Source organism: Petaurus breviceps, unplaced genomic scaffold, assembly GCF_028583685.1.
Source record: "Petaurus breviceps papuanus isolate PSGF00001 unplaced genomic scaffold, PetGlider_PUasm1.0 567, whole genome shotgun sequence".
NCBI lineage: Eukaryota > Metazoa > Chordata > Mammalia > Diprotodontia > Petauridae > Petaurus > Petaurus breviceps.
This window is the reverse complement of record NW_027186383.1, coordinates 5,847,795-5,870,992: the sequence shown is the minus strand read 5'-3', so window position 1 is coordinate 5,870,992 and position 23,198 is coordinate 5,847,795. Positions and strand designations below refer to the sequence as shown.

The following is a 23,198-nucleotide window of genomic DNA, read 5'->3' as shown; positions in this document are numbered from 1 at the left end:
TGTGTCCCTTCTTCCTACTAGAATGGAAGTCTCCTGAGAGCAAGAACTCTTTCCATTTTTCAATATTATCTGACATAACACTGTCAGGGACACTGGTTTTTGTTTGCTCTTCTCCAAATCAGATTAAAAATGTCACCTGAGGAACAGGATTTTGCTGGGTTGACACTCAGCATTGACATGAGCTTCTTCTTTTACAAAATACCTTGTCCAAAGCTCTCAGCTAGGTCCAAAAACATTAGTTAGGAAATCTTGTTTGGACCAAAGGGCCAGAGTCAGGTGAGCTACTAAGGAGGTCTGACACCAAGGGTCTGGGAACAGAGGGTAGATCTAATGAACAAAAAGGGAAGGGACAAGAGACAGCACCAACAAGGGTGGATAGTGTGGAGCAATATGAAGTGAACTGGATTTGAACTCATAGGACCTGGATTGAATCCAGTCCCCACTACTAACTACATATATGACTCTGGATAAGTCACCCAACCTTTCTGGTCCTCAATTTCTTTTCTGTAATATCAGAGTTAGGGAGTAGATACCTAATCCAGTTCCATATCTCTGATCCTGTGACCTCACTGGGTCCTCAGCTTCGTCATCTGTAAAATGAATGGATTGAACTAGACAGCATCTCATCCTATGATCCTATGATGTGTTGAGGTCAATTCCAGGTTTAGATCTATGGTGCTGAGACTTCTCTAGGCCTCAGTGTCCTCATCCATAAAATGAGGGGCTTGGGCCAATGACCTCTGCTGTCCCTTATGACTCTAAGCCTATGATGCTACGACCCCTAATGTAATTATGTAACAACAAGCATTTTTGACTCTTTCCAAAGAGTCAGAGAATAATCAAAGGCACCAAGAATGAACTTTATATTAGATAATTCCTACAATTGAAGATGCTCCACTGAATGAAGAAACAGAGAAGCAACAAAAAATCTTTCTACATTAATTGGTTGGTCCATAGAAGGCAGAGTTTCCAAAGATGTTCAAGCTAAGGTTTCCTCCTCTGAGGCAGAACAGGGCTGGTGCCACACCCAGAGGGAGGCCTGCCTCAGTTTACTGTTCCATAAAATCAGCATCACTGAGTGGCCAAAGGGATAGAGCAACATGACTGACAAACTCAACATGGACACCAGCTTACTCTTTCCTTCTGAGTGGCTCCAGTAATTGGCAAAGAAACCTATGTGGCACAATAAAATGAGGATGAGGAAGGAAAACACGGCCTTCATGGCTCAAACATGGGCTTCTGTGCTTGGGTCTCTGGAACCTGTTGTGGTGACTTGCATCTGTCGGGTGTGCCTCCAGAGTGAGAAGATGAGAAGGTACAATGAGATTATGGATGCGATAAAAGGAATAAGACTCAGAAGACCATAGAGAATTTGGAGCATGAGGACCTTACTTTTACTCACTTGCACCTCCTGTGACACATTTCTCTCATTGTTTCTACTAATGAAGTTTCTATAATAATAACGCTGTCTTTCCATAATTGGAAAGATAATAAACAGAGAGATAACAAATGGGACCCAAAGAAGCTTTAAGACCATCCTGTCAATTCTCCATTTCATCCACAGGAAGAGGGGATTAGAGAAGTTGGTGATTTTCAGGAAGTAGAAGATGCTGAGGATTGTGGCAAACCAAATATTTGAATTATGACTCAGGACCAAGAAGACGTCGATTATTCTTACATTGGTGGGCACATCAAAAGATACTAAAATTAAATAGCTATTCCATTGTTATCGCACATGACAATACAATTCTGGAGACGGCCAAGCTGACCAGGATGAGATCACTTGATGGCAATTTCTTGCTCTTGACGCAGTCAAAGAAATTCACCAGAACTATGAATCCATTCACCAGAATGCCAAATAGAAATAAACTGGTTACCAGAACCATGAAAATTTTCTCCCAAGTACTTAGCATGGCAGTCATAAGGAGATTGCTTAGGCAGTTCCCAATATTTATAAGACTTTGGTGCTATTGCTATTGTATTAATTTCCAGGCAAATTGAGTATTGAATAATATGTGCTTCTGATGTAGTGGTGATGCTGTAATTTTCTTCTCTGTATTTAATAAAGTTTCTATCTTAGGCAAGAAAGTGTTTAGTCCCCATTTAGAATATCTTCATTAAGATATGCTCTGTGCCTTCCAACAACTCAGTTAAATCTGGCCAGACAAGACACATATGCTCTTTCTGTGGCATTCCCATTTCCCCATGAGAGGTGATCAGGAAAAGGATTAGAGTCCTGTGGTCAGATGCAAATAGGGAGAGGTCATCTTTCAATATTTTCCTATTTGTGCCTCAGCCTATTTTGTATCCAAACATGTGAGTTGTGCATGATAAATCTCACTCAGTGATTTATATCATGGGGAATGCAACAAAGTCCCCAAAACAGAGATTAGGCTTCATCTCTATCATTTCTACCATACTGAATATGGATGTTATCATCAATTGATATCATCAATAATCAAATGAAAATCAAACTCATGCTGAATATTTCTGGTAAGTCACATTTAGGTTTGAGAATTATTAATGAATTGTACTATAATGGGACACTAACCTGGGAAGTTCACATTCAAAAGGAATACCTTTCTTTCAGTATTCATGATAACTCAGACACAGCAGCAGTACACCATGCCAATTCTACTATAAAGACAAAGTCTTAGCATCAGGAAGGAAAGCAGGGACTGTCAACTACGATCTTTTGTTGAAATCTGTATACAATGAGTTTTTAGGAAAACATGGTAATAATTCACATTTATGTAGCATCTTATGTTTTCCAAAGCGCTTTCTCTTCAGGAACCTTAGGAAGCATGAATTCAAAGGTTGTTTTTTTTCTTCTCTCTAAAGATCATGGAGCAGTTATGGAGAGGAAAGATGACATGTCCAGGCATCACACAATCAAAGTCTGAACTAGAATTTTGACCCAGGTCCATGCTAATGGACAATCAACTAGTAGAACTACCTACTTAAAAACCAAACCATTTATTGTAAATAGCTTTTTAGACACCATCCCCTTAATCAATCTTCACTTCCTAAACCCAAAGTTGGGTCTGAATGTTTGACAGTTCAACTCAAGAAAGTACCTCATTGTGCCATATGCTATCTTTCCAGGTGATTTTCAGAATCCTCCTAAGGCAGTTTAAATGGAAATGGTTCCATTTTCTGGCATGATGCTGGTAAACTGTCTAAGTTTCACTTGCATACAACAACGAGGTCAGCACAATGGCTTTGTTCTTGCTCCCGAGCTTTTTACATGATGTTTTCAGTGATCTTGTCTGACACCTTCAGCAAGGATGAAAATGGCATCAAGGCCAGCTACTTTATTGATTGTAAATTATTTATCTTGAAAAGGCTACAAGCTAAGACTAAAGTGGAGAGAGAACTGATGGGTGACTTTCTATTTGCAGATAACTGTACACTCAATGTAGCCTCTGAGGCTGAAATGCACTGTAGTATGGATCAGTTCTCTGACACTTGTGCCAATTTTGCCCTGACAACATTAAGAAAACATAGGTTCCCCACCACCCAGCTCCACACTATCCTTATGTGGAATCATTAGTAACAGCAAATACAGAGATTTTAAATGTGGTGGATAAGTTCACTTACCTTGGCAGCATATTTTCCAAGGATCTACACATAGATGAAATTCCAGATGCATGTATTGTCAGAACTAGTTTAGTGTTTGGGAGGTTCCAAAGGAAAGCATGAGAAAGAAGAGTTAATATGTTGCCTACCACACTGAAGGTACAGCCATTGTGCTGACCTCATGATTGTATGTCTGTGAAACATGGGCAGTCTACCAGAGCCTTACCAAGCAAAGATCACCTGACAAGAAAAGGTCTGAACTGCCAGACATTCAAACTTTACTGCAGAGAGTTCAACTCCAATGCATTGGCAATGTCGTTTGAACACCAAACATATATTTGCCTAAAATATTATTTCATGAAGAACTCACACAAGGCCAGTACTCATTCAAAGTTCAAAAGAAGCATTACATAGAAACTCTTGAGGTCTCTGTGATGAACTTTGTAATCAATTGAGAGATGTGGAAGAGTATTGCACAAGACCATTCATCATGGCATGCCTGCATCAAAGAAGCAATGTGCTCTATGACTAAAGCAGAATTGCAGTACTTCTAAAGGAACATGAGAAGCACAAATTTAGAGACATCTCCATTCCAAATGTTCATGTACACTATTTATGCCCAACTTGCAGTAGAGCCTGCTGAGCTCAAATTCAACCACAGTTGGACATGCTACAGATTGACCCCAACATAGTGACATCATTTTGGTTCTCTTTGGAATGAAGACTACCATCGCCACTAAATTGTTTACCTTCTATCAGCAATACTGATGAAAAAAGTCACATGTGCCCCATAGCTTTTTAGTTACTGGACCAACATTTCATAATTAAATATTTTAAAGAGAAAGAACATGCATAATCTTTTAAATTAGTGTTTTAGTTAGATTATTACCAAAGAGACAGTTTTAGAATATTCATTTTAATTTACTTAAAAGCATTTAAAATACATTACAAATAATAGCTAAATAAAATGGTGGAGGTGGGTAGAAGAATAAATGGTTTTCATCCCAAGGGAAAAATTCCTATTTATAATAAAAAAGGAATTAAACCTCAGGGAAAGATAGTAATGGATACAATAAGGAACAAAATTATAACTTGCTTCACTAATTTACTTTTAATAGTTAAAATAGATTTTTTTTTAAGTTTAAGAGATCATTTCCTGCAGGTTGCAAAAAGAATGACGAGAAGAAAATATCAGAAAACAAATTAATTACATATAATAAGAATTGTCAGTGGCTTGAATGCTGAAAAAGCTTTAGAATAAATCAAGAAAAAAAGTTCAATATGTTGATCGAAATAAACAAATATAATGAAAAAAAGGTATGTCTAAGTTGAAATTAATAGCTTACTTTAAAATATGTAATGCAGCTACAAGATCAAAAGTCAAGAGAGGCAATGGCAGTATTAACAAAAAGCAATTCAAACACAAAATATTCAAAAGAGACAAGTGGTGACCTTGCAACAGTGAAAAGAAAATCGAACAATAAATTATAACAATTTGAATTTACAAGCACCACACAAGGAGACATTTGAATTCATTAAAGAAAGATAACAAAAGATAGCAGAGTAACGGCAGTGACTAGCCTGAGAACTCCCCCAAATCCCTCCAAATATCTTTAAAAATTGACTCTAAACACATTCTGGAGAAGCAGAACTCCCAAAAGGCAGAGGGAAATAAATTTCCTGCCCAAAACTGCCTAGAAAGTCAATAGGAATGGTCTGTTGCACCAGGGTGAGAGAGGTGTGTAATCCAGTGCAGGCTTCCACAGTACAGACAGGGTGCCTGCAAACCTAGAGCAGGCCTTAGGAGTGAATAAATCAGCCATGACAATGACTGTTTCCAGACCTCTCAGTCCACAGATGGTAAAGAAGGCAGAACAACAGGTCAGAAGGAAATTACCGGAGTCTCTTTGCTAGCACTGAGGCAGAACTCTGTTGCTTTGTCCATACTTGGATCCAGGTTGCAGTCCTGGGTGGCATGTTAGGGCTAGGAGCATTAGCAGCAGAGCTTGTGGCAGCAGTAAAGGGGGGACACTCCTCACATTTTCAGGGCAGAAAAGATAGTGGTCATTCAAAAACCAGAGCACAAGTGTAGCAGCAAGCACCCCCGCGTTCCCAGGGTGGCTGCCAGCACTGGTTCTTGGATCTGCTTTGATAAAGGAAAGCAACTCAAAATGGGTTAACAAGCTTACTTTAATCAGTCAGACATATATCGTTTACCTTGCTCAAGGGAAAAAGGTCAGCACCCCGAACTTCAAAGTATACAGGCAGAATTATCAAGACAAACAGATCGAGTAGACAGCTTTCCAAACTGTCCAGCCATTACATCCATACCAAATCAACATCTGGGTTTCAACATCTGGGTTTTTTCAAAGCCGGGGGGGCTCTGGACAACGGCTTCCCAGAATCCATATCAAATCACAGAACACTTCTCAAAGTGAGCCCCCAAACAAAGCCTCACATCAGGGCTTATATAGCCTTCTCCTGGCTCAGAGAATGTAACAACCTTTCGGACCCACTGGCCAATCAAGAAGTATCTACTGAAAAACAAGCCTCCCACCCCAGGCTCCAGGTACATTTTAGCCTAGGGGCAGGGAAGATCTTTAAAATTTACATTCCCATTACAACAAGCTAGGAGAGGAGTAAAGACTTCTCCTTAGATCACACCACCTTGAAAGAACTGAAAACTTAACAGGTCCCTAGAAGTATCTCTGAAAACAGCTACAGAAAAGCCCTGAAGTATGAGACAGTTTGCCCTCCAACCTAGAAGCAGAGCCCTACCTTAACAAAGAAACTGGGAAAATGAGCAAAGAATGGGGAAAAACTGTGACTATAGAAACTTATTTTGGTAACAAGAGAAATCAAAACACAAACTCAGAAGAAGAAAATAAAGTCAAAGTTTCTTCATCCAAAGCCTCCAAGAAAAATATGAATTGGTCTCAGATCAAAAACCTCTTTAAATTTAAGTAGGAGGAGAGAGAAAAATGGGAAGAGAAACAAGACTGATTAAAAAAATCATGAAAAATGAGTCAACAGCTAGGTAAAGTACACACACCCATGCACATACACACACATACGCACACACACACACACACACACACACACACACACACACAAACCCTCTTAAAAAACAGACTAGGCCACATGGTACAAGGGTTCCAAAAACTCAATGAGGAGAAGAATGCTTTAAAAAAGAAACTGGCCAAATGGAAAAGGGAATCCAGAGGTTCACTGAAGAAAATAATTCCTTAACACTTAGAATGGAGCAAATAGAAGCTAATAACTTTATGAGAAATCAGTTAATCATAAAACAAAGCCAAGAGAATGATGAACTAGAGATAATGTGAACTATCTCCTTGGGAAAAAAAAATTACTGATCTGGAAAATAGATCTAAAGGAGATAATTTAAAAATTATTGGACTACCTAAAAATCATGATAAAAAAAGAACCTAAACATCATTTTTCAAGAAATTATCAAGGAAACATACCCTGACATTCTAAAACCAGAGGGTAAAATAGAAATTGAAAGAATCTACTGAGCACCTCCTGAACAAGATCCCAAAATGAAAACTGCTAGGGTTATGATAACCAAATTCCAGAGATTGCACAAGATGTAGATAAAATAAAAGCAATAAAAATATTTCAAGACTAAATTTGTCTCTTTGCTGTTTCTATCTATTGTTCCTGATTTTATCTTGTAGGGAAAATTTTAATAAGTTCAATCCTTCTTCTATATGACAATCCTTGAATATTTTGAAGAAAGTGATGATGTCCCATTCTTAATCTTTCCCTCTCCATTTCCTATGGAGTCCTCAGAGGGCATGATCTTGAGTTCTTTCATCATTGTGATTGTCCTCCTTTGTTCACCCTCTGCCTTACCAGCATCTTTCTCAAAAGGTAGTGCCCAGAACTGAACACACTCTTCCAAATATAGACCCATGAAGACCCATAATGGGGCTAACACTTCCCTATTCTTTCTGAGAAGTTCCATTAGCTTAAAATCCTTTCTTAACAATCAAGAAATCTGGATAAAGAGGGATTGTTTATTTAAAAGGTAATCATAATTGGATAGATGGCATCTTGGAATGATAAGATTATGGCAAATGGATGAGAAGTTAGGAGGAGTCAAGTCCCGCTTAGGTCTAGGTGTAGACATTTCCAGTGTAAAGTAACATGCATCATCTCCTTGCTCTTCTGGAAATTTAAAATCAGAGAAAAGGGGTTTTCAGTGAGAACCATTTGCCTCCTATGGCATCCACATCAGCCTTGTAGATTCTTTTCTAGAACCTTTACGTTTGATGAGTTTCCCACCTTTCCAGTGTGAATGTAATACTCATTCTATTTTGGGTGATGATTATTACCAAGTGTGCCTTCTTTCTACTAGGATGGAAGTATCCTGAGAGCAAGAATTCCTTCCATTTTACACTATTATCTGCCAGCACCTACTCAGAGGCAATGATCTTTATTTGCTTTTCCCCACGTCAGATTGAAAGTGCCACCTGAGGAACAGGGTTTTTCTGGATTGACATTCAGCACTGGCATGAACTTTCTCTTTTACAAAATACCTCATCCAAACCCCTCAGCTAGGTTGAAAAACACCAGTTAGGAAAACTTTGCTTTTGGATCAGAAGGCCATAGTTAGGTGGCCTACTAAAGAGGTCAGACACCAAAGGTCTGGGAACAGAGCATAGATCTGAGGAATAAAGAGGGAGTCGACAAGAGAGAGCACCAAGAAGGTTGGGGAGTGGGCTATAATATGAAGTGCACTGAATTTGGATGCATAGGGCTTGAGATGCACTCCATCCCCACTACTATGTATATGACTCTGGACAGGTCACCCAACTTCCAATTTCTTTTCTGTAATATGAGAGCTAGGGAGTAGATATCCAGTCCCTTTCCAAATCTCTGACCCAAATCACTGGGTCCTTAGTTTCCTCACCTGTAAAATGAGCTGATTGAACTAAACAGCATCTGAGGTACCTCATAACTCTTGTCCTATAATCCTATGATGCATTGAGGTCCCTTTCTGCTTTAGATCTATGATACTGAGCCTTCTCTAGGTCTCAGTGTCCTCATCTGTAAGATGAGGGGTTTGGGCTAATGCTGCTTATGTTGCCCAGAATAAACTACATTAGACAGTTGCTGCAATCAGTGATGCTCCATTGAATGGAGAAAAAGAGAAGTGACACAAACTCCATAATGCTTTGTTGGTCCTCAGAAGGTTCTAAGTTTCCTATGCTTTTCAAGCTAAGGTTTTCCTCCTCTGAGGCAGAGCAGGGCTTGCCGCCACACCCAGAGGGAGGCCCGCCTCAGCTTGCTGTTTCCCAGAATCAAGATGAAAGAGTGGCCTGAGGGACAGACTCCTGCTATGGCAACCCCCAGCACTTCTGCCAGCCTTTTCTCTAGCTTAGAGGTCGATATGTTTATGGAAATGCCCAAGTAGTAGAGAAAAGTGAAGAAGAGGAGAGAGACCATCCATTTTATAACTCTTAGGTGGGCCTCTGTGCTGGGATCCCCGGCATCCGTTGCATTGAGATGCATCTGCCAGGTGTGTCTCCATAGTGAGAAGATCAGCAGGAAACAGGAGGTGAGAGACAAAATCCAGAGGATGAGAGGCCCGAGGTAGAGGAACATTTGGACAACGATAACCTGGCTCACACTCATTTGGAAAGGTCCAGTGTAGTTTTTTTCCTCTTTCCTTTCTGAGCTCCTGATGAAGGCATCCTTGAATCCCTCCCTCAGGGGAAGACTCAGGAACAAGAACATTACCAGAGACCCCAACAAGATCATGAGAACAACCCTAGTAGCTCTCCACTTGAGCCAGAAGAAGAGGGGGTGGGAAAAGCGTGCAATTTTCAGGAAATAGAAGACATTGAGGCAGGCGACAAAGGAGACACTGAAGTAGTGGGCAGTAACCCACAAGTGCCCACAGACCCGCGTGATTTCTTGGGTATCATAGCTGTCTCTGTAGAGGACCCTCCCGATTCCATCGACTAACATGATCCACAGCAGGCATATTCTCGAGAAGGCCAGACTCATGAGCATGAAATCCACCAAAGACAGCTTCCTGCTCCTTGCCCAGTCTATGCAGTTCACCAGGCCAATGAATCCATTGATCCAAGTCCCCATTATAGTTTCGCCAGCTACCATGATCAAACATATTTTCTCTGCTACCCTTTGCATTCCTGCAGTCATCTAGGCACAGTATACAAAGAAATAAGCTCTAGAATTAAAGAAGTTTTGTTCAAATCCTACCTCTGCTACTTAGTAACTCTGAGACCTTGAGCAACTCACTTTTGTCTCTGAATCTCAATGTTTTCATCTGTAAAATGAGAGTCTTGGCATATATGATGATTATACTCCCATTTTAGGATATCCCACTTGGTCACCATTTATTAGTCAGCTTTGGTCCTAACTGGTTCCCCACCTTAGGCTCAAGTATTCTTGCCCCTGATGTGGGATAGGGCTTTTAAATGCAACTCACCCTAGTTTTTTCCAAACTTTCTGTCTGTTTTCAGCTTGGACATGCTCAACATTAGTCTGAGACCATTGCCACAGGGTGTGATTTCCCTGCAGCAATGATAGCTGAGAGGCTGAGCTACTGTTTACTGAAAAGCAAATTAGGCAGATTATCTTTCAGTGCTTGGCACCATTTTCCTCAGGCTAACTAGACCTGTTCTAGTTTGGTGTGGCCTTTCAGGAATGGTCAACCCTCTAAGGGGTTTAACTTCCTCCTCTACCAAATCCCTGGTGTTCCCATTTTATGGGGTGGTTAGGAAGAATCAGCATCCTCATTTAAGTACAATGCATTGACAAATTAATAAATGACAGTGGCTCACACTGTTCCAGCATATAGCATTTTGCCTTGCTTTTGCAGATTTCTGTCATTTACAAGAAGGCAAGTGTTGACCTTCCTCTTAGTCACAGAGAGAAATATGAAACAAAGCAGGCCAGAAAGCAAGTTCCATGCCAAAGTTTAGTGACTTCTTTCCCTAGTGACAATAATTTATTAAACAAAATTGTTTGGGTTGAATTGTTTCACTCTGAATTCTTTCCCCGCTCCACTCCATCCTCCACTTAGCTGTCATTATTCTAAAATGCAGATATGATCATGTCACTCCTATAATCAATAAGGTCCAATGACTCCCAATTACCTCTGAGATCAAATCTAAAATTCTCTGTTTGGCCTTTAAAACCCTTCATGCCTGGCTCCTTTTCAGTCTACTTTCACTTGAGTCCTCTCCAATTCTCTACAATCCAGCAACACAGGTCCATCCGTTGTTCCTTGCACAAGGCCCTGTCCCTTTTCACATTCTCTCATTCCTGGAATGCTCTCCCTACAGTCCTCTTTCTCCTGGTTTCCCTGGTTGCCTTCAAGACTCGGATCAAATCCCCACTTCTGCAGCGGGCCATTCCTGGTTCTCTCTTTCCCTCCCCATGCTCCTCCTCCCTCCCTACACATTGCTAATGCCTTCCCTCTGAGATTATTTCCAATTTTTCCTATGTGTACCTCATATACACAGTGCTGATTGCAGGTTTTCTTCCCCATTAGAACGTAAGCCCCTTAAGGGCAGTGTAATGCCATGCACAGCAGCTTTCCAGAACAATGCTACTGTGAACAGCTTTTAAGGTTCTGATTACACAGTACAGTGAACACTCTATTTATTCCATAACAGATCAAAGCAAAACATCCACAGAAAATCAAGGTACAGCATTCACAATATTTCAACTTATCATAAAAAATCACAATATAGTTTTCACAACAGTTTATCCTTAAAATGGCCACATAGTTTTCACTAAAGTAGTCACAATATTTAGAACAAAGAACAATCTCAAAGTACAATAGTCAAAGTCTAGTTAACTCAATCAGTCACTTATCAATCAATTACTAAGTACCATACACAATCCCTCCACCCCTAGATCACTAGTAAACTACAATTTCATCTTTACTAAGTACCCATGGAGAGGTCTTTTCATCTTGACTTGGGGCCTGTTCTCAGATTCCCTGGATCCCCTTCCATGGTCCCAGATTTTACCTGGAGTTACCAGACTGTCATCTGGGTTCAATGGCAGACAGCTCCCAGTTCCTTGTCCATCTCTCTGGGGAGGTCCTGCTCCACACTGAAGTTCATAGGGTCCAGTCCATCTCAACTCCTTCACAATTTCTGCTTCTGGGAATTCAAGGCTCAACCAAGCCACAAACAGACAAAGTCCCTCCATCCCGGTCATACTTCCTCAGTCTTCTGCAGCTCATTCAAAAAATGAGAATCACCTTGTCCAGCCTGGGGTGAGGGGGCTCCTGGGCTCCTGTTCAGAAGAAGCTCCACCACCACAAATTCTCAGGACTCAGTTCTCCATGCTTCTGTAGCTCTTTTGCCCCCAGATACTGGTCCCAAGAAATTCTGACTTTGCCTCTCTGGGACTTTTCTTATGTACACAGCATTAGCTACTTCCTGTTTCAGCCAACCCCTTCCTGTTAGTAACAGGAGACAGGAGTTCATACCTTCTGTTTCCCCAACAGAGGCTTGATCAATTACTAAGTGGTAAGTACCTGCTAACCTTTGCCAACACAAAGGGATCTTCAACTTCAAATTACATTGCCATTACAGGCAGACACTATTTTTGCCTTTCTATTTCCAATACTTAACACAGTGCCTAGAACTTAGTAGGTGTTTAATATATCATTGTTGCTTATTATGACCAGCCCATTTTTACCTTTTTCAATTGCCTTATGGAAATCCATTAATATTGTTTCTGGTATTTTAATAATTTTATAGGAAGAAAAGATAATCTAGAATAATTTGAGTTTGATTCCAGATCCTAATAATGACAAATTCCCTAGGGAGCAATGCACTGAGGTGGATTAAGAGCTCCTGTGTGTAGATTCTGACATAAACATTTTGTGTTAAAAATAAATCCTGCTTAAGTGTCTCTTTCTTCATAAGTATTTCTCTTATTTTAGAAGATGTCCCGAATGTTCACCAAATGGCTCCACATGATTTACAAGATATTTCACTATACTTTGGTCTCAAGTAGCACAAACAATGAATTCTGTGAAATGGTTGCATTATTTAAAGTCACACTGTATATTTCTATTAGGGTGTAACAAATTACCATAGTTTATAAAATCATAACTTTGAAGAGTGCATATTTCAATACATACTGACCCCTCCAGGGGAGTCATTACTTGATGGTAATGACTAATCAGGACCTTGTTGTATCTGGGATGAAATTTATTTGAACTTCGAATCCTCCTGACAAGGGTGAAAGAGAAGAGTGTAAAAGCTGGCTTAAAGCTTACCATAAAAATTTCTTGACAACTGCTCTGACCACTTCCTGGCAAATAGAGTGAGAAGACGTGGGAGAAGTATCAGATTTTATAATCTCAGAACAAAGATCCCTACAGATGGCAACTGCAGCCATGACATTAAAAAACACTTGCTTCTTGGAATAAAATGTATGGCTGATCTGAACAGCAGACTAAAAAGCAGAGACATCACCTTGCCAAAAAAAAAAGGTCTATATGGTCAAACCTATGCTTTTTCCAATTGTAGTGTATAACTGTGAGAATCAGACTAGGAGGAAAGCCAAGTGCCATAGAACTGATGCTTTCCAATTATGGTGCTGGAGAGTTTTGGAAGTCCCTTGGACAGATAGGAGATCAAATCAGTTAGTACCTGAAGAAATTAATTCAAACTATTCACTGGGAGCTCAAATACTAAAGCTGAAGCTTAAGGACTTTGGCCACATAATGAGAAGATGAAACTCACTGGAAAAGACCCTGGTATTGGGAAAGATTGAAGGCAAAGGGAGAAGGGGATGACAGAGAATGAGATGGATAGAGAGTGTCATGGAAGCAATAAAAAGCAACTTGAACAGACTTTGGGCGATAGTGGAGGAAAGAAAGACTTAGCATGCTGTGGTCCATGGGGTCATGAAGAGTTGGGCATGACTGAACAAATGAACAACAAAAACATGTGAAATCATTTCAAATAGCTGTGAGCTCTCTCCTCAGACTCACTTCTCCCCTAAGCTGATTCATTCTACCTTTGTAACTGGGAAGGCAGGCTGGCAGGGAGGGAAGTTGGAAGCACCCACTTTTGAAAAGGGACAGGATCAACTTAGAGAATAGAGCAAGTGGGGGGGTGTGATAGGATGGAGGGAAATATAGTCAGTCTTTCACAATATATCCATCATGGAAATGTTTTGCATATCTACACATGTACAACCTATACTGAATTGCTTATCTTCCTAGTTAGGGCGGGTGACAAGGGAGGAAGGGAAAGAACCTGGACTTCAAAGTTTTAAAATCAAATGTTTAAACAAATTTATTATTATTATTTTACATGTAATTGGGAAATAAGATATATAGGCACTGGGGCATAGAGATCCACCGCGCCCTACTGGAAAGTTGGAGGGGGATGGGGGAAAATATGGGCGAGAGCAGATTGGGGGAGGGGATATTCAGTGGGATCTCTGTTTTGCGGTGGTGGGTAGGGGAAAATGGGGAGAAAACTTGTAACTCAAAATCTTGTGGAAATGAATGATGTAAACTAAAAAAAATTAAAAAACAGGGAAAAAAACAAACCAAAAAAAAAAAATAGACTAACTCAAATGGTAAAAGAAGCCCAAAAGGCCAACAAGGAGAAGAATGCCTTAAAAAGCCACATTTTCAGATGGAAAAAGAATTTCAAAAGCTCAAAATTTCAAAAGCTCAAAAGCTCCCTCCCTTCATGGAGGGAAATGTTCTACACATGTACATCCTATATTGAATTGCTTATCATGAGGAGGGAAGAAGGAAAGCAATCTGAATTTCAAATTTTTAAATCAAATGTTTAAAAAATATTATTATTATTATTTTACATGCAACTGGGAAGTAAGATATGCAGGCACTGGGGTATGGAGATCCATCTTGCCCTACTGGAATCAGAGGGGGTATGGGCAAGAATATAAGAGAAAGCAGATTGGGGGAGGGGGTATTCACTGGGATTGCTGTTTTGGGGTGGTGGGTAGGTGAAAGATGGGGAGAAGATTTGTAACTCAAAATCTTGTGGAAATGAATGTTGTAAACTAAAAATAAACATAAAATTAAAAAATCATTTAAAAAAGAAAAAAAAAAGGCTACACATATCAAGATGTGTTTTCTTCCTACTAACACACATACACAAGCATGAACACATACACACACCCCTTCTTGGTGAAGTGAACAGTTAATGGAAAAATAATCCCCAAAGAATAACAAAACATTCCGTAAAATAAATGGACATCATAGTATCCTCCTTTTTCCTAGTCTCAGACTCAACCCGTCCAAATCCCAGTTGCATATGGTCCCTTCCCAAGACATAAATGTTGTCCTTGTATTATTCTGAGTAGTTAGGGACTTGACAAGGTTGAAGAGATAGACAGAAACAGGCAGAAAATGTATACCCCAGGGAGCCAGCCCCATGGCCATTCTAAGATTCAGGGTTTGCCCTCAGAAGACAGGTTTGATTCTAGCCTCTGTCACTTAGTACCTGGGAAATCAGGAGGAAGTCCTTCATTTCTCTGGGCCCCAGTTTCCTCATCTATACAAAGGAGGGATTGGACTAGATGGTCTCTAAGTTCCTTTATAGCTCTCAATCTATGAGCTGCTGATTCCCCAAGTGACTCCTCTAAAGCCTGTATAACCTTCAACCATTCTTACAGCAGAATAGGTTTTCATGAGCAATCTAAAAGACACTTTCCATGTGCCAAGAACCATTTTAAAATTTCTCCAGGAGGAGATGTCCATGTTCACAGCTGAAAGCACTGTGAATTTTTAAATATAAAAATTAAGTAAGGCATTGTAATTTCTGGAGCTTTGCTTTCCAAAGACCTCATTCTATTCATGTAGCCCTGATGTTGGAGATTTCCTGCTCATGCATATAGCACATGCACATGGGGACTTCTTATCTCTTAACATTTATCCCTTCTTTAGATCATTTCTCCATAACTAAATGATCTGGGAAGTTCAGCATTTTTTCAATTCTAAGGATATTCAAATCTCCTTATAAGCATTCAGACTAACAAGACTCAAGAACTGAACAGAGATAGCAAAAGGGCTATAAAACCGTGCATGCTCTTTGACCCAGCAATAGTACTACTAAGTCTTTGGCCCAAAAAGATGTTTGAAAAAGGGCGGAAGGACCTTTTTGTGCAAAAGTATTTATAGCAGCTCTTTTTGTAGTAACAAAGAATTGGACATAGAGAGGATGTCATCAATTGGGGAATGTATGAACAAATTGTAGTGTATGATTGTGATGGAGTATTATTGTGCCATAAGAAATGACAAGTAGGATGTTGGTTTATTTTTTTTGCAGAAATCACTATTTTAAAAAAATTATTAATTTATTAATTTTTAATTTTCATTTCCATAAGCTTTTGAGTTTTAAATTTTCTCCCCCAACTTCCCCTTCCCTTTCCCCAAGACAATGGGCAATCTGATATAATCTCTACGTACACATTTTTATTAAATTTTTTTTTCACATTAGTCATGTTGTTAAGAATTAAGACAATGGGAGGGAATATGAGAAATAAGAAATCAAACAAAACAACCAAAAAGAGAGAGAGAGAGCAAATAGTCTGCTTCAATCTGCATTCAGACTCCATAGTTCTTTTTCTGGATGTGGATCTCCTTTTCCATCATGAGTCTTTTGGACTTGTCTTAGATCCTTGCATTGCTGAGAAGAGACAAGCCTGCAAAAGCCAGTCATCAGACAATGTGAATATCACTATGCACAATGTTCTCCTGGCTCTGCTCATGTCACTGAGCATCAGTTCCTATAGATCTTTCCAGGCTTTTCTGAAGTCTGCCAAGGAGGACGATTGTAGAAAAAACCTAGAAAAAACTTATATGAATTGTTGAAAAATGAAGTGAGTGAACCAGGAGAACATTGTACATAGTAACAGCAATATTGTACGGTGATCAATTGTAAATGTCTTAGCTCTTTGCAGCCATATCATGACCTGAGACAAGAACTCCTGAAGAAAAATGCTTTCTACCTCCAGAGAAAAAGCTGATGGAGTCTGAATTCAACTTGAAACATAGTGTTTTTCACTTTATTTTCTTTTGCTTTTGTTTTTTAGTCTGTGTTTTCTTTCACAACATACCTAATATGGAAATATAATTTGCATGGTTGCACAAGTATAATTTATATCAAATGCTATCTTAGGGAGAAAGGAGGGGAGGGAGAGAGGGAGGGAGAGAATTTGGAACTCAATTTTTTTAAATGGATATCAAAATTGGGTTTACATGTAATTGGGAAAAATAAAATGTATTTAAAAGTTTTGGTAACAGAAAGGGCTCCCTTATATTTAGTCTGTCAGAAACATGGTCTTTCTATTCCTCTCTCTTAGCTGTTTGTTGGTCTAAATTTTCCAGGATGTGTGGGAATGTCAGGTACAATAGAGGAGAGAGGCAGAAGTATAATGTGTACTTTGTATGAACATCCCAGTTTTTCTGCAAATCCACAGACAGGATCCAGAAAACCATAAATTTTGCAGATTTAGTGTGAGGTCACACCTCCGATTCTGATTCCCTCAGATATAATCAGAACAAATTTTCTTTCAACATTTTCCCCAATTTCCACAACAATGATGAATAGAAAAATCTCAGAAAAGTTCATTAAAGACACCAGAATAGCTTCTTCCCCATAGGAGATGAAAGTCAACCCTAAGTTTTGACTTGGCTGTGCAGAGTTTCTCATATCCTCATATAGCACTTGAGGCGCCTAAGTGCCCTCAGAGTGGTCTGCTTCACCTTACCATTCCCCAAGGTTAGAAAGGAGTGGACCATGGTGTAGAAGGCCTTCAGTATCAATACAGACATCATAGCTAGCTTGCTCTCAACACAGGATGACTCGGTCCACCTATTATAAATGCCAACGTGGATAGTATAAGGACTAAAAGGAAAGAGACGATGAGCTTCATGACCTTCACATAAGCTTCTGGACTGGGATCTCTAAAGGTGGTAAAAGTAAGTTGGATCTACCAGGTGTGTCTTCTCAGAGAAAAGACTAACAGGAAATAGAAGCTGAAGGACAAAAGGAAGGAGACAAGCTCCCCGCCCCCATGGTTACAATAATCAGAATGGAAATATCATACTTTGATCTTTTGAAGTGTGTTGGTTTGGTTTTCTAAAGATTAACACTATAACCATCAATCATTTTCCATGTCATTGGCAGGGAAATGAACAAGTTGATGAGCAAACAGTCCATAAACCTTCTGGGGATTACCCTGTTCTTGTTGATTAGTCCTTTCAGCCCATATCTAACTCTTTATGACCTGGCTGGTCCCACAGTTTCTAAGTATCTGACACTGGATTTTTTAACTCAGGTCCTCCCAAGTGCAGGACCAGTGCTCTAATCACTATGAAGAGGTTTCCAGTCATTATGCACAATATGGTAGACACACCTCTTGATACAGCAGCAACTGACCTCTCTGCTCTCCTTCAGTCACAAAGAGCCCTGCACTGTGCTGATGTGAAGCTGCTTCTGTCTCATCAAAACCATTCTGTTCCTTGGATGTTACTCAACCAGAGATGTTTAGCCCTTAACTGACTTGTGTCCTTTCAGCATGATCATATGATTACTTTCCATGTGTTCTCATGATGAGAGTCTAAGCCTTTATTTGTAAAGTTGGAATTTAGGGATAGATTCGATTGTACTCATTTGTTCTTTTTTCCTCAGCCTACTTTACTGGGTCCTGATCAATAATATGCGCAATATAAAATGCAAAGAAAAAATAGAGGTTAAATATTATTCTTTTTGTGACCATCATTGTTATCAAGATCCAGTGTCCTGGAGTTTTAAAAGAATCAGGCATTTGAATTTGAAGCCCAGATCTGATATGTACTAGCAGATGCTTGAAAAGGTCCCTGGCAAATTATTCAACCTGATGTAATAATCTAGATCCAATAAGCTATTTAAATAACATAGTACTTATTTGTTCTTGGAAAGTTTGAAAGAGTTCTGTTGTGAAACAGTCCTTGTAAATTCTCTGATTTATCAAACTATAGTTGTATGTAAAACTCCTTAATTATATTTTCGTTGTCTTTTGTATTTGTGGTGAACTCTTTTTCTACTTCTTTTTTTATTTTTATTTTCTTTAACATTTTAAAATGTTGTTTCCTAATAATTTACAAATGGTGTTAGTCTATGCAGAAAATGAACTCCTGGTTAAATTTCTCATTTCAATTGTTCATTTTCTAAGATATTTCTGTGTTTCCATTAATAATTCTCTCTCTCTCTCCCTCTCTCTCTCTCTCTCCCTCTCTCCCCCCCCCCCTCCCCTCCCCTCCTCTCCCCTCCCCTCTCCTCCCTTTCCCTCCCCTGCCTTCCCCTCCCCTCTCCTCTTCTCTCCTGTTCTCTCCTCTCCCCTTTGGATCATTGTTTTGGTCTTCAAAAACTTAGTTCACTTATGTATTTATTTTTTGGTGAAGACTTTATTTATTTTTTCCTTTTCTCTCTTATTGATATAGTAATTCAGTGATGCAAATTTGCCTTTAAGAATAGACAGGGATGCATCTCTTAGACTCTGATACATGTGCAACAGAGAATTTCCTAGTTTGGCATTGAGAACTTTGATGATGAAACCACTGTCTTTTTTACAGTTGGCCATGTGTGAGTTCACAATGAGGGTCTCTGACACACTGTGAGAAAAGAAGCAAGCCACTCACTGATCATGGAGCAGGAAGAGCCAATGACTTGATGGACTTCTAAAAAGGAGATACCTCAGCCTCATTCTCTTCTTCTCTTCCTTATTCTGATCCTCTTAGGAATAATTTAGTATATCCCTGGGAAGTCAATGCACTGCTTCCTTCCTGATCCCTGCCATTCAAAGACTGCTATTACACAGAAGTTAGCAGGGTTGCTGCTCCTTAAAAGTCTATTCCTTGTTTTCTGATTTTGACCTTAATCACTGTTTTTCATCTTCTAAGTAATTATATAGTTTTATTTGATATTATTTCAGTCTAATTTTACTGCATTCCAATCTCAAAACAAACATAATCCAGTTTCTGCCCAAGCCTGTGGTGGACTGATGAAGGCATATCCTCCTAAGCCCTAAAATTTTTTGTTGGTTGAGAGAATACTGAGTGTGCCATTGTGGACCTGCCATAAAAGATTTATCTGAGTTGGTTTTAAACACCCTTCAAAGACACACATGGACAGAGGGATTCTGGGATGTGTGTCTGTTTGTTTGTATGAAAGAGAAAAGTGGAGGGAAGGAGAGAGAGAGAGAGAGAGAGAGAGAGAGAGAGAGAATGAGATCTTTGGCATCAATATATTTTAATAGAAAATTTTTTAAATAATTAAAGGCTAGGAATGAACAATTTCCAAAACAAGAAACATGTACTTTAAATAGCGACTTGTAGAATGTTCAGCCTCAGTAATAACCAAAAAGATGTGGCTTTAAAAAACCCTTTTATTTCCTACCTCATTCCTATCAAATCTGCAAAAATAAATAAGTCATTTTTAAAACCTCAACACTATAAAGAGATAAGTGCACTCATTCCCTGATAGTATCATTGAAAACTCCTAAGATCTTTTTGGAAGAGCAATCTGGTGACAAGTAGTAAAAGTTCTTGGATGCGCACACCTTTAGCTCACTAATTACATGGTTCGGAATAAACCCTGAAAGTGCTGTCCAGAGAAAAATTAGTTAAAATAGGCTGCTGTTCAAACAAATTTTCATAGCAACATAATTGTTAGCTTAATGAAACAACTTGAAAATTCTAAGTGTCCAAAAGTAGGGGAATGATTAAATTAGTTGCAAATTAACGTAATAGTTTATGATGAATTTAAAACCAATAAGTAGAAGAAATACCAAGATATCTGGGAAAGCTTTTAGGAAATAATTCAATAAGAGGAGAAGAAAAAAAGGCAGTATACAGATGAAGAGGAAGAAAATTAATATTTACGTAGTGTCTACTATGTGCCGTATTTTACAATATGATCTCATTTGATCTTCACAACAACTTTGGGAGATAGATACTGTTGTTGTCTCCATTTTATGGATAAGGAAACTGGGAAAAATAGAGGTGAAGTGATTTGCCCGAGGTCATACAGCTAGTAACTGTCTGAGGTCAAATTTGAACTCAGAGATTTCTGACTTGAGACCCAGTACTCTACACTGAACCCCTTAATTGCCTCTATACACCCACTATAGTACTGTTAGAAAAAGTGAATGAAAAGGAATGAAGAAAAAATGCAGACGGGAATTGCAAGAGAAGCACTGAAGTAGTGTTGTGACACTTTAGACACAGATGTTAAATAATTTAAATTATTATTATTATAAAATTATAAATTAACATTAAATTACAACAGGTAGTCATTTGTATTGATTCTCAATAAGAAGCTTTGGATAAGGCATTTTAAAAGCCAGCCACATTGATTCTTTGCTGGTAGAACTGAAGACTTGTAGACTCCTTTTGAAGAGCATCATAATTATAATAAATGTCATCACATTTTCACCCAATAATTCAACTTTGGAGACTAGGCTGTAACGGTACTGTTAAACAGGATACAGAAAGGATGATGTGCTAGAGGAAAAAAAGCATGAAACAAAGAGGAAAAGAATGTTCCGCGCCCTATTAGGTTATTAAAAAAAAACCAAATACCTGAAAACAAACTGAAAAATTAACCAAAGGTAATGGTTAAAGACAGTGTGCTTTTATTAATATAATGCAACCATCATGTAATTAATATAAAGAAATATGGAAAAACCTTATGAAATGATAAAAGGAAGGGGGGACCAAGACCAGAAGCATAGAACTTCCATAAACCATCATCGAATTAGTCAAAACGAATGACATACATTTAGGAGAAAACCCTAATGAAGATTAGAGGGGCTTTATGCACTATAATAAATTAGATTAAATCTAAATTGCAACTCATTAATGTTAATTGTTCTAGTTTATGTTAGAAGTTAAGTTTGTAATAAGACATGTAACTTACAAAATAAGAAAATAAATTAAGTAGGGTCCTCAGAGAATTATGGAGGGAGGTGGCAGGCAAGCCATGGCAGCACCAATGTGCTAATTTCTGCAAATGGCTGGGTCATATTTTATGTGAAGCTACTATTTCTCCCATTCAATGAAATCAATTTTATCAAGCTCCTGCCATGAATAAGGTACTTCACTAAGCAATAGTGATGTGAAGACAAAACCAGCAGTGCTGAGAAAAGGCCATTGGATTTACCAGTTAAGAGACGGGTCACAATTTTGGAAAGAGAGGCTTCCACAGGCAGAGTTGTGGCTTCAGATGAGGCTAGTTTACAAAGTACTAACAAGAGAGTGGGACATGACAAATTGGAGCCAAAAGGTGTGTTGTCAAAAGCCCGATTCTCCTAAGTAAATGTGCATTCCCCAAGTCCAGAACTTGGCTTGTACTCAGACCATCTATGGCTTCCAACTCTCTTTACATGCTTGAAATTTCAACCAGTTCCTGAGTAAATTTCACTTAAACTCTTTGGATTTTAATGTACTAGAATTACCATAAATAGTAAACTTGTTCTTCACACTAATACATCTTCTACCCCAACCACACACACCCTAAATCAATAACTTTGTGAAAGGAACATTTGGTTAAAAAATCCCAGAGACTAAATAAGTATTCTCAAAAAAGATGGAAATGGCAAAGGTTCTATATTATTTTATGTTCTTAGCTTGCTCATTTCACACTCTTGATCTATATCTTCATATGTCTCTGTTGCTATCCTTTCATTTTATTAGCCACTTGTTGGGTTAGGGACTTGAGGGGCTATGGGAATATCAGGGCAAGTAGAATAGAGGAACTCCCAGGAATAACTCACTCTTATCCCCATTGGCACTCCTGCTATTACCCAGCCTGAGGCAAAGTATATTCTGTGGGGAAAGCCTCATATCTGCAGTTTACAGTTGAGGAAACTGAGACAAACAGAATTAAATTACTTTATGGCTTGTAATTGTCCAAGGCTAGATTTGAACTCAGGTTCCAACTCAGCATTCCAAACCCATCACTCTATCCACTCTGCACCACTATGTTTTCTTTCCCCTGTAATTCATATACTGTATGTCACTATTCAAACAGAACTGGGAAGGGGCAAACTAGACAATCTCTTGACCCTCGATCTTTTCTGGGTGAAGCAAGGAAAAATCATATTTTAAAAAATAGCTAAATTTAAACGACAACAATAGAAGAAATGTAATGTAGTAGGTGAGGTATTTGGATGGAAAAGGGAGGATCAGCCGAAATATTTAAGAAATACTATAGAGTTGAGGAAGGAAGAGGAGCCTTCAAAAGATTCAAATGAAGAAGAGAGAGAATAATATTTTATTGCAATGAATGAGAAAAGAAAGCCAGCAATCTGACTTGCAAAACAAATACTTGAAATGTCAAAGTTCATAAACAGTCAAAATGAGAAGATGGGCTAGGAATCATTGTTTATGAAAAGAATCTAAAACTGGAGAAATTGCACATTGGATCTCAGACAAAAATAGCTCTGATTAAAAAAAAAAGACACATAAGGAAATTATATTAGGCTTCAAAGTATTAAGAAAAAAGGATTAATAAAGACAATTACTATTGATGTTATGTATATATACTGTTGATTAACCTTAACCTTAA

At 38.7% G+C, this 23,198-nt stretch overlaps 1 protein-coding gene and 1 pseudogene across 1 annotated transcript; both read right to left on the bottom strand.

Moving 5' to 3' along the window:
- Positions 1 to 979: 979 nt before the first annotated feature.
- On the bottom strand, positions 980 to 1,913 carry LOC138173179 (taste receptor type 2 member 7-like; annotated as a pseudogene).
- Positions 1,914 to 8,823: 6,910 nt separating this feature from the next.
- LOC138173178 (taste receptor type 2 member 7-like) lies at positions 8,824 to 9,726 on the bottom strand. Its single transcript, XM_069103062.1, has one exon. It carries the CDS (start codon positions 9,724 to 9,726, stop codon positions 8,824 to 8,826), a length of 903 nt encoding a protein of 300 aa, XP_068959163.1.
- Positions 9,727 to 23,198: the final 13,472 nt, after the last annotated feature.